General features: G+C 59.0%; 1 protein-coding gene across 3 annotated transcripts; it reads right to left on the bottom strand.

Moving 5' to 3' along the window:
- Positions 1 to 2,662: 2,662 nt before the first annotated feature.
- Positions 2,663 to 12,538, bottom strand: SPRY3 (sprouty RTK signaling antagonist 3). Of its 3 annotated transcripts, none has more exons than XM_027745486.2 (2): positions 12,525 to 12,538; positions 2,663 to 6,858 (listed from the first exon to the last, which is right to left on the bottom strand). In XM_027745486.2, the coding sequence occupies exon 2, from the start codon at positions 6,809 to 6,811 to the stop codon at positions 5,891 to 5,893; it is 921 nt and encodes a 306-aa protein (XP_027601287.1). In that variant the 5' UTR covers positions 6,812 to 6,858; positions 12,525 to 12,538; the 3' UTR covers positions 2,663 to 5,890. The 3 variants fall into 3 exon arrangements, with proteins under 3 accessions (XP_027601287.1, XP_027601283.1, XP_027601288.1); XM_027745482.2 differs by lacking the exon at positions 12,525 to 12,538 and adding an exon at positions 10,622 to 10,705; XM_027745487.2 differs by lacking the exon at positions 12,525 to 12,538 and adding an exon at positions 8,162 to 8,177.
- Positions 12,539 to 13,233: the final 695 nt, after the last annotated feature.

A 13,233-nucleotide genomic window follows, 5' to 3' on the forward strand; every position in this document is an offset into this window, starting at 1 on the left:
CCTCTCTTCTGGCAGTAGGAGAGCCTTTGGGAATGTGTGGGAATCTGTAGAGGGACTGAGACCCCCTCCAGTCTCAGGGATTTCTTACCTCAGTCCCTCCCTCTTTGCTCCTGCCCTTTGCCACAGGAGCCAGCCCTTCCTCGAGGATGTGGGACAGCTGCAGTGGGGAAGCCCATGCTGAGATTTTTGAGGTTTGAACATCAGGAGAAACCTCCCAAGCGAACCCTGATGGAGCTAAAAATGGTCCCCCCAAATGTCAGGCCCAGCCCAGCCTCCCAGTACCCCCCAGCAGCGAGCCTGGGCCATGTCCCCACCACCACAGAGACAGGAATGAGTCCAGGTTCAAAATTAATATATATTTTTATTGAATAGTTGCTCTAAGTGGGCTTGTGAAGCCACCATAGAATCACTTCTTTCATCTCAGCAGTGGTTCTGTAACAGTTATCAGCTTTGCAAGAGAAGGAAACCAAACAGAAGAGGGTGCAATAAAATAAATAGGTTATTTTTTTTTCTTATCTTTAAAATAAACTTTTCAAATAAATACTTTGGTTTTTTTATTTTTTTTTTTCTCTTAAAAGGTACAAGAGTATTATTGTCAAAAAAACCAGTCATCGGGTTATAAACATATATTATACCTTATAGAAAGGAGCCCGAATGGAGAGAGCCGGGGGAGGGATCTTTACACACTGTACAGAACATTTGTGTACCCATAAATATAGGATTAGAGCCTTCAGTTCCAGGTAGGAGACTCTCCTGTGATGCATCTTCCAAGGAGAACTTTGTGCTGAGGACACCTGGGGAGGCAGGAGGACACAGAGCATCCCGGGGGAACGGATGGGGATGGGGAGAGAGGGAGGGGAAGGGGGACAGGGGCTCTGCAGGGAAGGCGGGAACCAGCTCTGGGATGATCACACACCTTAGGACAGAGGGCTGAGAAGCCTCCTCTCCCAGGGCCCAGCTCTCCAGGGGGGGTTTGGTCCAGCCCTTTGGGGTGCAGCAGGAGAGAGACCCACCAGGAAACCTCGCCCCGCTTTCCCTCTGCCCCACGGAGGTGTGTGATCTCTTCCCATCCACCCAACATCCCTCTTCTGCCTGCAGTCCCCTCCGAGGGGACTGGAGCCCCTGGATTCTACCCTCAGGGGATTCTTCTGCAATGCCACCCCAAGCAGAACAGATCCCACCTGCACGAGCTCCCAACCTGACTCTGGGAGAGAGTTTGCAGGAGATCCCGATGCTCACGGGGCAATCCCCCCAAGCAGACTGAGCCCCAAGAGGTCCCAGCTCAGGTTTGGCCCACCTGGGCCAGGTGTGTCCAGCTGCTGGGAGCATCCTGCAGGCCTGGGCTCCGCGGGCTCCTTGGAAGAGACAAACCTGAGCTGGATCCTGTTAGAGACCAAGGATGGGCTTTGGGGTGGGGGCACAGCCCTTATCACATGCTGATCACAAACATCAGACCTGAAGGCCTCCCAGCTTTTTCCAGCCTAAAAACACCCAAAGGCCAGAGACAGAGGGAACTAACAGGGGTGCTGGGAGTGGTGAGTTTGGGGCACAGTGGGCTCATTCCCTGTGCAAAATCCCATGGCAGCTCCCCTCACTCCTGGCTCATCTCTCTCTATTGAGGACCACTCCTGCCCCTCCACCAGGAGAGTTTGGGAGCTGGGATGGGAGGGAGACTCCAGCCTGGTTCCCATGACCCCTCCTCACCTGTGCTGGGACTGAGGGGAAGGAGGGGAGTGGGACCAAGGGAAGCCAGGAACAAACCCCAGCAGAACCTCTTGTGTGGATGGAGCTTTGGAGGTTTGGATGGGGAGAGGAGCAGGAGGAGCTCAGGTCCCACTCAGCAGCTCCTGCCTCCTGCTCCTTTGGCACCTGAATCTCTTTCCCTGTCTACATCTGCCCACAGCCCTGCACATTCCCTGGCAAAGGAGCCCACGACCAGCAGAGACACAGAGCACAGAAATGTTCCCTCACGAAGCGGATCCATCCCTGTGGGAGAGCAGAGGGCTCGACATGTGACACTCCCAAAAGAAAACCAAAAAAGACACGTCAGGACAGAGAGAAACCCCAACTGCCGGGACAAGCAGCTGCAAACAAACACCCAGAGCAGATGTGATCTGACTCACTGAGGGTGGGGCAGGAAAGGGGCTCACAACCCCAGCAAGAACCAGAGTCCTCTCTGCAGGCAAACCAAACCGTCTGGCAGCCGGAGGTGGGGAGGGAGCAGGATGGATCTGGTCAGAAGATGTTAGGAAAAGCTCAGGGAAAGAATACGAGGCTGCCCACAGCTTTCCCCACAGCAGATGAGCTCAGTGAAGCAGAGCTGGCCTCCTCTGGAGAGCTTCTGGCACATCCCAGCTTCTCCTGCCTGCTGAAAGCAAGGCAGGGCAGCGTGCTGAGCACTGCAGGTGGAGCAGGGAGCAGTAACCCAGGTGAGGGCACCTGCCCCCACAGCTCTGAACTCCTGCAGCCCCTGCGAGTCCTGCCTGTAGCTTTGTGTCTGCCCTCAGCCAAACCAAAGCTGGTCTGACAGCCCTCAGTGCCCATCTGGGGCTCTCCTCCTCCTCCTCCCCAGTTCAAAGAATCATGGAATCATTTCGGTTGGAAAAGCCCTCAAAGACCATTGAGTCCAACCATCCCCCAGCACTGCCAAGCCCACCACTAAACCATGCCCCCAAGTGCACATCTACATGGCTTTTAAATTCCTCTCTTCCTGCATGTCCAATATTTCATAAAATATATCCCACAGGTTTGTCATTTCTTGGAGATGAGACATCCCAGAGCCCTGGCCACGCTCCTCATCCTCACCCAGGCTGTGGCACCGTTCCCTGGTAGAAATGGGGCTTCTGCACTGACCCAGAAAAAGCCCATTAGGTGGAAGGCTCCTGGCAGGCATCCTGGCCTCCCACCAATTCCTGAAGGTAAATGTGCTACAAGAGCCGTGCCAAGCAAAGCTGGCTCCGGGGAGCTGATCCGTGGACGGCCATCTCCTCATCCTCCAGCTCCAGCACCTGGGGGAGGTCACCCCGCACTCGCATGACTTGGGGAGGCCGTGAAAATGATGAAGCTTCACATGTTGAGTCATTCCACCATCAGGAGAGGAAGCAATGAATTGCAAAGATACAGAGGTGGTAACTAAATTTACGAGTGGGATCCGTTTAAAAAGGAGGAGGAAAAAAAAAAAAATCAAAGTAGAGCAAGTTGGAAAATTCTGTTCATTAGTTCTCTTTAAAAAGTTTCAATGAACTGTTTCGCATTCTCATTCAAGGGAGACAGTTCCTCCAATCCACAGTGAAAAGGGGACCTTTCTTCCCTAAAAATATTGTCTGTTTTTTAGGAAGAAGGAGTTTAATCAGCACCAGTAGAAGAGCAAACCAAGCCTTCCGAAGGAAGGTGCCTCTTGGTGGAAGCCCCTCTCCCCAACATGGCTTGGAAGCAGGGAGCCAAGCAATTACTGGCATATGGATAAATACATTGGCAACATATTTAATATCTGCTGCCACACGACCTGATCTTAGTGGGATTCACACTCCCACGGGACATCCTCTGGAAAGGTCATGGCTTTAAAATCCAAATAATTCCAGATTTCAGGGGTGGCCTCAGAGGATGTGGGGCCCTCTTCCTTCCTAATGCCAAGAGATCCTTCTGTGTCCCAGAGCATCGTCCTGAGATCCCCCCACCTTAGGGAAGCAGGCTGTCCATCTTTGGCCAGATCTTTCCACATCACCCCTCAGGGGCTGGGTGAAATCAGGACGAGGATTTCGCTCATGTCCACGACATCCACCAGGTACAAACTTCCCACCAGGAATGGGACTCATCCCCCTTCCACAGGGAACCTCAAGTTCAATGTTTGGGTGCCATTTGAGTCAAGGGAGTGAGGCACTGCCAGCGCAGAATTTCATGAATAATGCTTCCAAACGGGATGAATCACTCCCTGGATCCGCTTTTCCCTGCAACAGAGGGAGCTTCGATCCTCCATGGTTTTCAGATAGCAAATGGATGGAAAGAGGAATCCCACTGTGAAGAGCCCACCTCTGCCTCCCCCCACAGCCAGCACTGAATCCCACCCCCTCACTGCAGAGCAGACCCTCCTGGACAATCCATACACCTGCCTTTCCCCCTCTCCCGACGACCTAGGAACTAAGGGTCTAGGATTAGCAATAAACAGACTGGGAAATCATCTTTTCCACCATGTGCAAGTGTACCAGGAAGCCAAACCTTGCACCTGGCACCGTTCACAGCAGTATCATGAATATTATTAGTAAGAGACCTACCCATCCTAACGTTATATTTATATGTACAAAAATAGATCCACAGAACTCTACGGAAAGAGGTGGCTGGGAGGAGGCAACGGGTGAGCCCTGGGTGCAGGGTCTTGGGGAAGCCAGGGGATGTGTTGCATGTGTTTCTCCAGGGGAACCATTCGCTCGTCTCTGTGCTCACACACCTCAGAAGAGAGGCAGGCAGGCAGAGCTGAGCTCCAGGCCACCATCCCAGCTCCAAACTTCCCTGCACGGTGCCAGTGGGGTCACAACGGGGAGCTGGCGCCGTGTGGAGATGGGGCTGAGCTCGGGACCAGGAGGAGCCCTCCAACAACAGCAACCAGTTGGGCTGATTATCATCCCAGCAAGGGAACACGAAGCCCTGACCCGGATTCGGGTGTCCGTCTGCTCTGCAGATGGCCCAGCCCCGGGGCTTGGTCCAGACCCATTCCCGGTTGTCTGCACAGAACCCTCAGCAGGGTGAGGACTCAAACAGAACATCTACAGGGAGGGAAGGTCGGAGTCCCCAGTTTTGACACCCCCTCGAGCTCTCCGTGCCCTCCAGCCCGAAGCAGGGTGACAGAAGCCCCTGCTGGGGAGTCCCCAGAGCAGTGGCTGCTGACAGTTGACTTTGCCATGCGCTTTTTTAAAGTGAATTCAGTGCTGGTGGAAGGTACCAGGTTGGGATTCAAGCACGGAGCTGGTGCCTGCAGCATCTGCTCGGTGGTGGGATGGAGCCAGGCGGCAGCTCCCACCCCAGGCAGCCCTCCAAGGCCTGGAGAAATGAATGGCAATTTCCAACCAGCTCCTTGTTCTCAGCCAAATCCCAGAGGGGACCTTTCCCTCGCTGCAGTCGGGCAGGAGCGAGTGGGCTGGGCTGCCTCCGATAGCTCCTTCCCCTGCCAGAAGGTTTCTAAAGCTTCCCACACCTTCCCTTCCTCTTTGAGACAGAAAAACACGGTGCCACCTCATTTTGGAGCTCGCTCACTTCTCCCAGCAGCTCCCAAGCCTGGAGGGAAGGCGCTGCCACTTGTGAGACCCCACAGCACGCCAGCCCCTCAGGAAAGGGGACCTACGGCCACCTGAGAGGAGAAAGGCCACCCATGGAAAGGGCTGGAGAGGGAGAAAGAGTGAGAGGAGGTGGTCTGGCTCCCGGAGGGCTCTTGCACAGAGGGTACATTGACCTGCCTCTTTCCCCCATGGAGAAGGACCACACTGTGGGGCAGCTCCTAAACCTGCTGAGACCAGAGTCCTGAGGACCCCCTGGTCGCCCTTCCCATGGGGGCAGAGTCCCAAAGACCCTCTGGGTCACCTTTCCCTGTGGGATACAGCCAGGGAGGGCACCCACAGCTCACTCTGCCTCTCCTGTCCCTCTCCCACATGTGCAAAACCACTGTTTCCCCCAGCTCGGTGCCAGTTCCCCCGGCCACCCAGCCAGGATGTCACAAAGCCTGGGAGACCCTCAGCTCACCCGTCTCATTCCCAGAAGGTGATGGTGGGTAAGGGGGAGCACTGCAGTGTGGAGGGAGCCGAGGGAGGAAGGGGATGGAGGAGAGAGGAGGAGAAGGAGGAGGAGGAGGAGGAAGAGTGGGAGGAAGAGGAGCAAAGCCTGCTTCTCCTCGCCGGGAGGGTCATACCGGCTTGTCCAGTGTTTTGGGGAAGGGCGTGCCGCTGGACGAGGAGATCTTCCTGCAGACCGTGTTGGTGTGGCTCTGGCAGCGGCAGCCGGGTCGTTTGAGGCCGTCATAACCCCGCTGGCAAAGTTTGAGGCACCCCAGGGTGGGAAAGTAGCAGCAGAGGCAGGGCATGAGGAGGGAGAGGAAGCTCATGGCGGCCCAGCGGGCGCAGCAGGACCCCGGCCCGCAGGAGCAGGGGTCGTCGGCGCAGGTGTCCTCGTCGTCGGTGGAGCAGTGGTAGAAGAGCCCCTTGACGCAGCAGAGGCAGGTCCCGTAGTCGAGGAGGCTCTCAGGGGAGCAGAGGCAGCGCTGGTTGCAGAGCCAGCAGGAGGGCAGGCTGCGGGCGGCCGTGCACCGCGCGCACTTGCAGCGCCCGCACTCCTCGCAGATGAAGAGGTGGCCGCTGTGCAGGGTGGGCTTCTCCGAGCCCCCCTTCAGCGGCGACTCCTCCGCCTTCAGCTCGCCGGCGCGGGGCTGCGTCCGGATGAGGGAGTGCCCGGAGTGGGAGGGCGTCAGGCTGCTCAAGAGGCGCTGGTCGGAGGCGGTGGTGCTTTGGGAGACCGAGCTGGCCGTGCTGGAATGGCTCAGGTGTGGCTGCAAAGGCGGCATCTGGTGCTGTTGGCTGTGGCTGCGGTGCAGGTCCTGGAAGGTGGAAGACACCAGGCGGTCCTGGGACCACTCCTGCTTGTGCGGTGGCTGGGCCAGGGAGGGGTTGGAGCGGGCTTGCTGGAAGCAGGCCGCCGGTCTCTCCACGTAGTTGTTGCTGGCACGGATGGAGCGGATTTGGTCAATGGACAGGACCTGCTGGAAGTCCTCAGCGGGTGGGTCCATCGTCTCGTCACAGCTGAGTTCAGCCACGCTGGAAGAGAGCTGCATTTCCAGGAGCCAGGAGACCCTGCGGCATCAGGGCACATCTAAAAATCCTGAAGGATGGGGCGGGAAGAGAGAAAGTATTCCTGTTACATTTTATAAGGGATCCATTCATCTAATCCTGGACCGGTTTGGGTTGGACCTTAAAGCTCATCCTGTTCCAAGCCCCTGCCATGGGCAGGGATGCCTTCCACTAGACTAAACCAATAGGCAAACGCCGGCTGGAGAGCTCAGAACAAAAGGATTTCCAACAATCAGATCCAGAGTACTGTTGCTCCTGGGAACACTTAGACTGGGCGCATCCAAAGGGCAAAGGGCCGTCGGATCTGCCCCTCAAACCCGGCAGGCGCAGTGTCTCCCCACGCTTTTGAGCCCCTCATGTCATTCCAGAGGATTTTCCACCCCTCCCCAGCACCTCCCTCTCCTTCCCCAGGGACACATGCTGGTCCTCTCTAGAGGAGGGGAAATGGGAAGCAGTGACTTATCCAGAGGCACGGCAGAACTGGGAATGTCATCTCGCTCAGAGAAGGTTTGGGGTTCCCAACACGCCCGAGCAGCCTCCTGCTGCCATTCCCTGCACACCCCGGGAGCACTGGGATGGGGAATGTGAACAGAATTAATTTTAGGCAGCAGCAGTGACAAATCAGAATAATGGAAACATGGAATCATTAAGGCTGGAAAAGCCCTCTAAGATCATCAAGTCCAACCATCAACCCAGCACCACCACGTTCACGACTGAACCACGTCCTCAAGTGCCACATTCACGCATTTTTTGAACACTTCCAGGGATGAAACTGCAACTAATTGCAAAAAATGAGCCCTACACTTGTCCACAGACAGGACTATCCCACCGACTCCGAGTCCTGGTGGACTGCAGCATCCCATTATCCCATCCACAGCCCGGGAGCCAATTTGCTCCCATTGGGAGCACCGAGAAGGGCAGGTTTCCCTTTAACCCCGGCAGAGACACGAGGGAATGCAGCTTTGGCAGCAGGCAAGCCCCATCCTGCCCCTCACACTGCTGCCATGCCCTTTGCTGTTGTTTTCAGGAAATGGCACTTCCTGAGTCGGCAGCACTGGCAGCAGAACCCGCTGTGTCCAGGAGTGTCAGCACCTTTGAGGGATGTGGGATGGGACAGGGAGGACCTCCATGTCCCACAGCTCCCCTTCCTGGCAGGTTCGATCCCATGGCATCAGCTCCATCCCCAAGCCCTCGTCTGCCAGACCTCACCACCAGCAACGGGGTGAACCTTCCACGGGCTTGGGAGAGGGGCAGGTGGGCACCGGGCTGCCACCCAGGCAGCTCCCGGCCCTTGGGAGGGAGGGAGGGAGGGAGAGAGGGAGGGAGACACAAACCTCCCACTCCTGCCGCCTGGAGCTACCCTGGAGCGCCCCGAGAACGGACGCCACGTGTTTCATGCCATGCCAGAGCCCAGCCACAAGTTCTCCCAAGCTCTTCCAGCCCAGATTTCCGTATTGAACACCCGCTTCCCGTGCACAGCCAGCTTCCCCAGGACATTCTCCTCTGGCAGATCAAAGGAGTGATCCCTCAGTGACACGGATATTGTCGCCGTGCCCGGCCCCGCAGGAAGACGCTGTTCCAGGAGGAAGCTCCCTCCGGCACTGCCCACCGTCAGCAGGACGGGGCGGCCGCGGCAGCCGCCGCTTTCAAGTAGGTGAAGGGGCCACAGGTAGAATCTGCTCATGCAGCAGAGAGAGGCAGAGGGAAGATTGATTTTCATTAGCTCGGCTGACCTTGAGGAGCAGGGAAAAGCAAAGGCAACTTACTTTGACTGTTCAAGCAAGATCTCGTCTCTCCCATCCCCCTCCCCGGAAAGAAAAAGTGATTGATCTGCTCAAATTTGGGGTTTTCCTGCACACGGAGCCCACCTGCCGCCCGCTCCACGTGATGCCCCATCCAGGGAGACACAGACAGTGAGGAGTCGCTCGCCCAGGACACCCCCAAGTGATTTGGACACCCGTTTCTCTCATAGCAATACCAAGGTGAATTAGGAGGGCATGGCCGACTCAGGGCAGGTTTGTGAGCACCCAGCCGGGATGGGAACAGACCAGAGGCAAAGCTCCTGTGAGCTGTCACCTGCTGCCACCGAGCTCCTCACCTGAGAAGGCCTTACTAAAGCACAGGCTGGTGACCTGAAGCCCCCCAGACTCCTGAATCTCAGCCTGCAGCTGGGACCACACAGAGGAGAGCGGGGAGAAGCCTCGGTGCATTCCCACGTCCCTCGTGCCCGGATCCCATCGGGGAGGGGGATCATTCCAGGGACGATGCTGGTTTTCAGACGGGCAGCAGCTGCTCACACGGGGTATCCATCCCTGCTCACCTGGGCTGTGGCAGTACCTGGGCATTCACACGTGGCCAGCGAGACCCCTGTGAGGGTTCTGGGGGGCTTGAACCCCGGGGAGACACAAAGGGAGAGAGAGAGGCAGCAGAGGGTCCCACTGTGACAGAGCCAGCGGAGCCGGGAGATAAAGAGCAGCCAAAGGGATGATCCAGTCCAGGTGTTCCCAGTCCTCCGCAACACCTGGAACTCAGGAGGCACGAGGAGACCCATGAGCCAGGCTCGGGTGGGAGGGAGGGACACCGTGAGGAGGAACGACATGGGCAGAGAGAGGAGCTGCCCCTCGGCTCTGCAATGCCAGACACTCAGGATCTGGGCTCAGGGCTTGGACACAGCATCCCGGGAAAGATAGATCCTGGAAGCACCCCCAGCACTGGACTGGGACCCAAACACCCCCAGACCTGTGATTCCCATGTGCAGGGTCAGATATGGACCCAGACTCACTGGCTAGAGGGAGTCAAATGTCCCTCCAGGAACCAAGAGAATCTGCGGGTCCTCCATGGGGACTTAATGACCGGAGATGGGACCCCACTTCTTCCTCCTTCCCCACCCCATGATAGCCCAGTGCTCCCCTCTCGCTCCCAGCTCTCCCTGCTCCATCCCAACCCCAAACAGTCTACAGGGCTGCAAACAGTCTACATCCCAGCCCCACTGTGCCGAGCATCCCCGGGGCTCTGCCGCGCCCCTCCCTGCCTACCTGCCAGGCTGGGGGGGCCCGGGGCGGCGTCCCCCCAACCTCCTCCTGCTCCTCACACCCTGCCTGCCCGGCGGGCATGCCAGCCCCGGAAACGGGGCCAGCTTTATGGCCGCCACCAGCCCCAAACATATAAAGTTCGTGTGATAATGAGCCAGAGGAGGGATCGTAAAAGCAAATGATTTACAGGCTGGAGGTGGATGCGAGCCGGGGGCGAGCGGCTCAGGGCGCCAAGTGGGAGAAAAGGGACCCCCTTGCCCTGTCTGGGTGCTGCGGGGAGGAGCAGGATGATGGGGGAAGGCTGAGCCCCCAGCCCCACTCGGCACGCAGTCCACGCGGGGCTCGGACCCGGACCTGTCCCGTAGCCCCTCCACTCACACAGCCCGCACATCTCCAGGACCTGTGAGCACTGCTGTGTCCGCAGCCCGTTTGCGTGCAGGACACCCCACGCATGTCTCTGACCCACACCCAGCCCCACCACGCACCCCCCACGTGTGTCCAGGACCCCAACCCCCTCACCGCAGGGAACCTCTGTTTCGTTGCACACTCACAGCCCCTGCGCATCCGAGGGACCGTGTGTCCCTTCAGCAAACAGCCCACGCGCGGTCCAGGACTCTCCATCCCCACCGCTCACTCGTGCTCGGGACCCCTCGTCCCCCTCGGCCCGCGGGTGTTCCCCCGCCGCGCAGCCCACCCGCGCCCCCCGCGCCGCGTTCCGCCGCCGTCCGGCAGCCCACGCGTGTCCGCGCCGGGCGGACTCACCGCGCTGCCGCCGCCGCTGCTGCCGCCGGTCCATCCGCCCGCGGAGCCCGAGCGCGGCGGGGGCAGCCCCGGGGCGGCGAGCGGGGCAGCCCCGGCCCCGCAGCCGAGCCCCGCGCCGCGGGCAGCGGGAGCGGCGGGGGGGCCCCCGCGCTCGGTGGGAACGGGAGGCTGGGAGGAGGAGGAGGAGGAGGAGGAGGAGAAGGAGGAGGAGGAGGAGGAGGGATGGAGGGAGGAGGGAGGGACCTGGCGCTGCCCGGGAGCATCGCGCTCCCCCTCGCTCTGCGCTGCCTTCCCGGAGCTCTTAACGCTTTACCCAGGTGGCGTCATCCCGCTGAAATGGACTCGGCCCATTAGCGGCCCCGCAGAGCCCCGCAGCGCTCCCCAGGCGCCGCTGCCGCCCGGCCCCGCCGCGGCACGAACACCCGCTATCTAAACGTTTCCGTCCGCCCCGGGCTCCGCATCCCCCTCCTGCCCCCAGTGGGATGGCCCTGCCACCTCCCGGCTCGGTGTCCCCCCCCGTGCCCACCGGGACAGCCCCCCAGCAGGGCATTCCCCTTGGGGACACGCATCAGCATCACGGGTACGGTCGCGATGGGTTGGGCTCGGTGCGATACCGTGGGAAGGCTGTGGCGGGTTGGGCTGCAAAGGGCCGGGAGCGACTCTGCCGGGATCTGTCACCTTGGGCTTGATCCGTAAATCGCTGTGAAACGGGGGCAGTCATCTCACAGAATCATCAAAAAGGTTGGAAAAGACCTCTAAGGTCATCAAGTCCAACCTTCTCCCAGCTCACCTCTTCCCAGGAGGCACCAGAGAGTGCCCGGGTGCTGTTCATTCCCAAAAGTCCAAACCAACACCCAAATCAGCTCCCGTACTCAGGGCAGAGAGGCTGGAAAGGGGCTTTTCCGTACTGAAACCCACAGAACCAGCACGCAAACATCCCACTGTCCCAGAAACAAAAAGCTTGGACTCAAGGTCCAAGCAGGACCCGGATCTTCCACCCCAGAGGTTTTCCTGGGTCCCTGCATGCTCCCTCCTTGCTGCTTTCCTGGCTCAGGAGCACCAGGGTCCCTTGTGACACCCCTCAACCCTATGTGTAAGTAAACTGGACCCAATTTGCCAGTCCCAAATACACAAGGTCACCTTGATGACACTGAACATCACCCATGGGCCCCACCAGAGCCCCCACCCTCCCTTCATTCCTCTCAACGCTTCCAGAGTGGTCACCCATCCTTCCTGGGAGCGTTCACTGGATGGGCAAAGCAACACCCAGCTCAGGGAGGGCTTAGGACCTGCTCCAAGGCACAGAGCTGAAGCCATTGAGCCCCCAGGCAGGTCCCCAGCAGCACGGGACCCCTGGGGTGGACAGGTCCCCGGGATCTGGGGGTGTGAGAGCAGCATGGGGAATGAGGGGAAGAGAAGGACCTGGAATAAGGATGACAAATCCAGCTCTGCCGCTTGTGGCTCTAACAGATGGGGACAAACCAGGGTGATCCCACGGACCTCAGGGGCTCCCTCCCAGCTGATGCCAGCAGAAGCACTGGAATCCTCCCCATCTGGGGCCAGTGACTCCACTGTCCCACACGATGCCCAGCTGAGCCAAGCGTTTCTCCATCTCCATGGGATCCCACTAGGGATGCTCCTCCAGGAGTTTCTCCAAGAGGAACGAGTCCCTGACAGCATCCCTCAGCCTCAGCTCCAGCTCAGAGCCTTCAGGCTGCATCCCTCTGCACTCCCACCGGCCCCTCCTCTTCTCCCCATCGCTCTCAGCTCCGTCTTTAAAGGCACAGAAAGGATCCGAGCTGCCCAATTCCCAGCGACTGCCAGCTGGCTGGGAGCACCTGACTCCCGGGGGGAGCACGTGTGATGTCGTCCCTTTCTCCCAGCCCAAATCTCTCACTCCCACCTTGAGGTGCCGGTGATTCAGGCTTCCCTCGCTGGCTCCCAGCATCCCAGCGCAGCCCGCGTCGTGCTCAGCCCGCGCCGCTTTATTCCTCACTCGCTGCCGAGGGAGGGCCGAAAAGGCATGAATGCGGAGCTCCCGGGAGGAGTGGGAGGGTGGGAAGCGGAGGGAGAATAGCAGCCTCCTGGTGAGTTATTGACCGCAGCAGCGCTCGAGAGGAGGGCTGGGAACCCGAGGGCGTTTGCAAAGCAGGAAACTTCGCTCCCAGAGGAAGGGTCTGGGACTGAGCACCTGGCAGGGTTCGGAGGGGGTTTGGCTGTTGGGAGAGGGATGTGGTTCTCCCCTGCTAAGCTGTGGCAGAGGAAGGTGTGAGACTCCTGCAGGTTTCTGGTGCTCTCTCCCTGTGCAGGGTGTGTGGGAGCAGGGGATTGGACAGCCCTCCCTCGGGCCACGCTGTGCCCCACACTCTGCTGCCTCTGCTCCTCCTCAGCCTCTACCTGCAGCTATCCCAACTCCTCTCAGGTCACCTTTTGGATTGGTTTCACTGCTCGTCCCAATTGGAATCTGCCACCTTTAACCCCTCGAATGCCCCCTGGGGTCCTGCCCAAAGGGATGGGGAGAAGCAGGTCCTGGGTGTCCTGCTTATATGTGAGGCTGTCAGAGCATCTCCTGCCTGGGACACACCGGCATCGAGATGGCAGCAGCACATCCC

Source organism: Pipra filicauda, unplaced genomic scaffold (genome assembly GCF_003945595.2).
Source record: "Pipra filicauda isolate LSUMZ 115617 unplaced genomic scaffold, ASM394559v2 scaffold554_size360964_pilon, whole genome shotgun sequence".
Taxonomy (NCBI): Eukaryota; Metazoa; Chordata; class Aves; order Passeriformes; family Pipridae; genus Pipra; species Pipra filicauda.

Excerpts from the sequence above, each read along its gene's own strand:
- SPRY3 (XM_027745486.2), bottom strand. The coding sequence starts at position 6,811 with ATGCAGCTCTCTTCCAGCGTGGCTGAACTCAGCTGTGACGAGACGATG.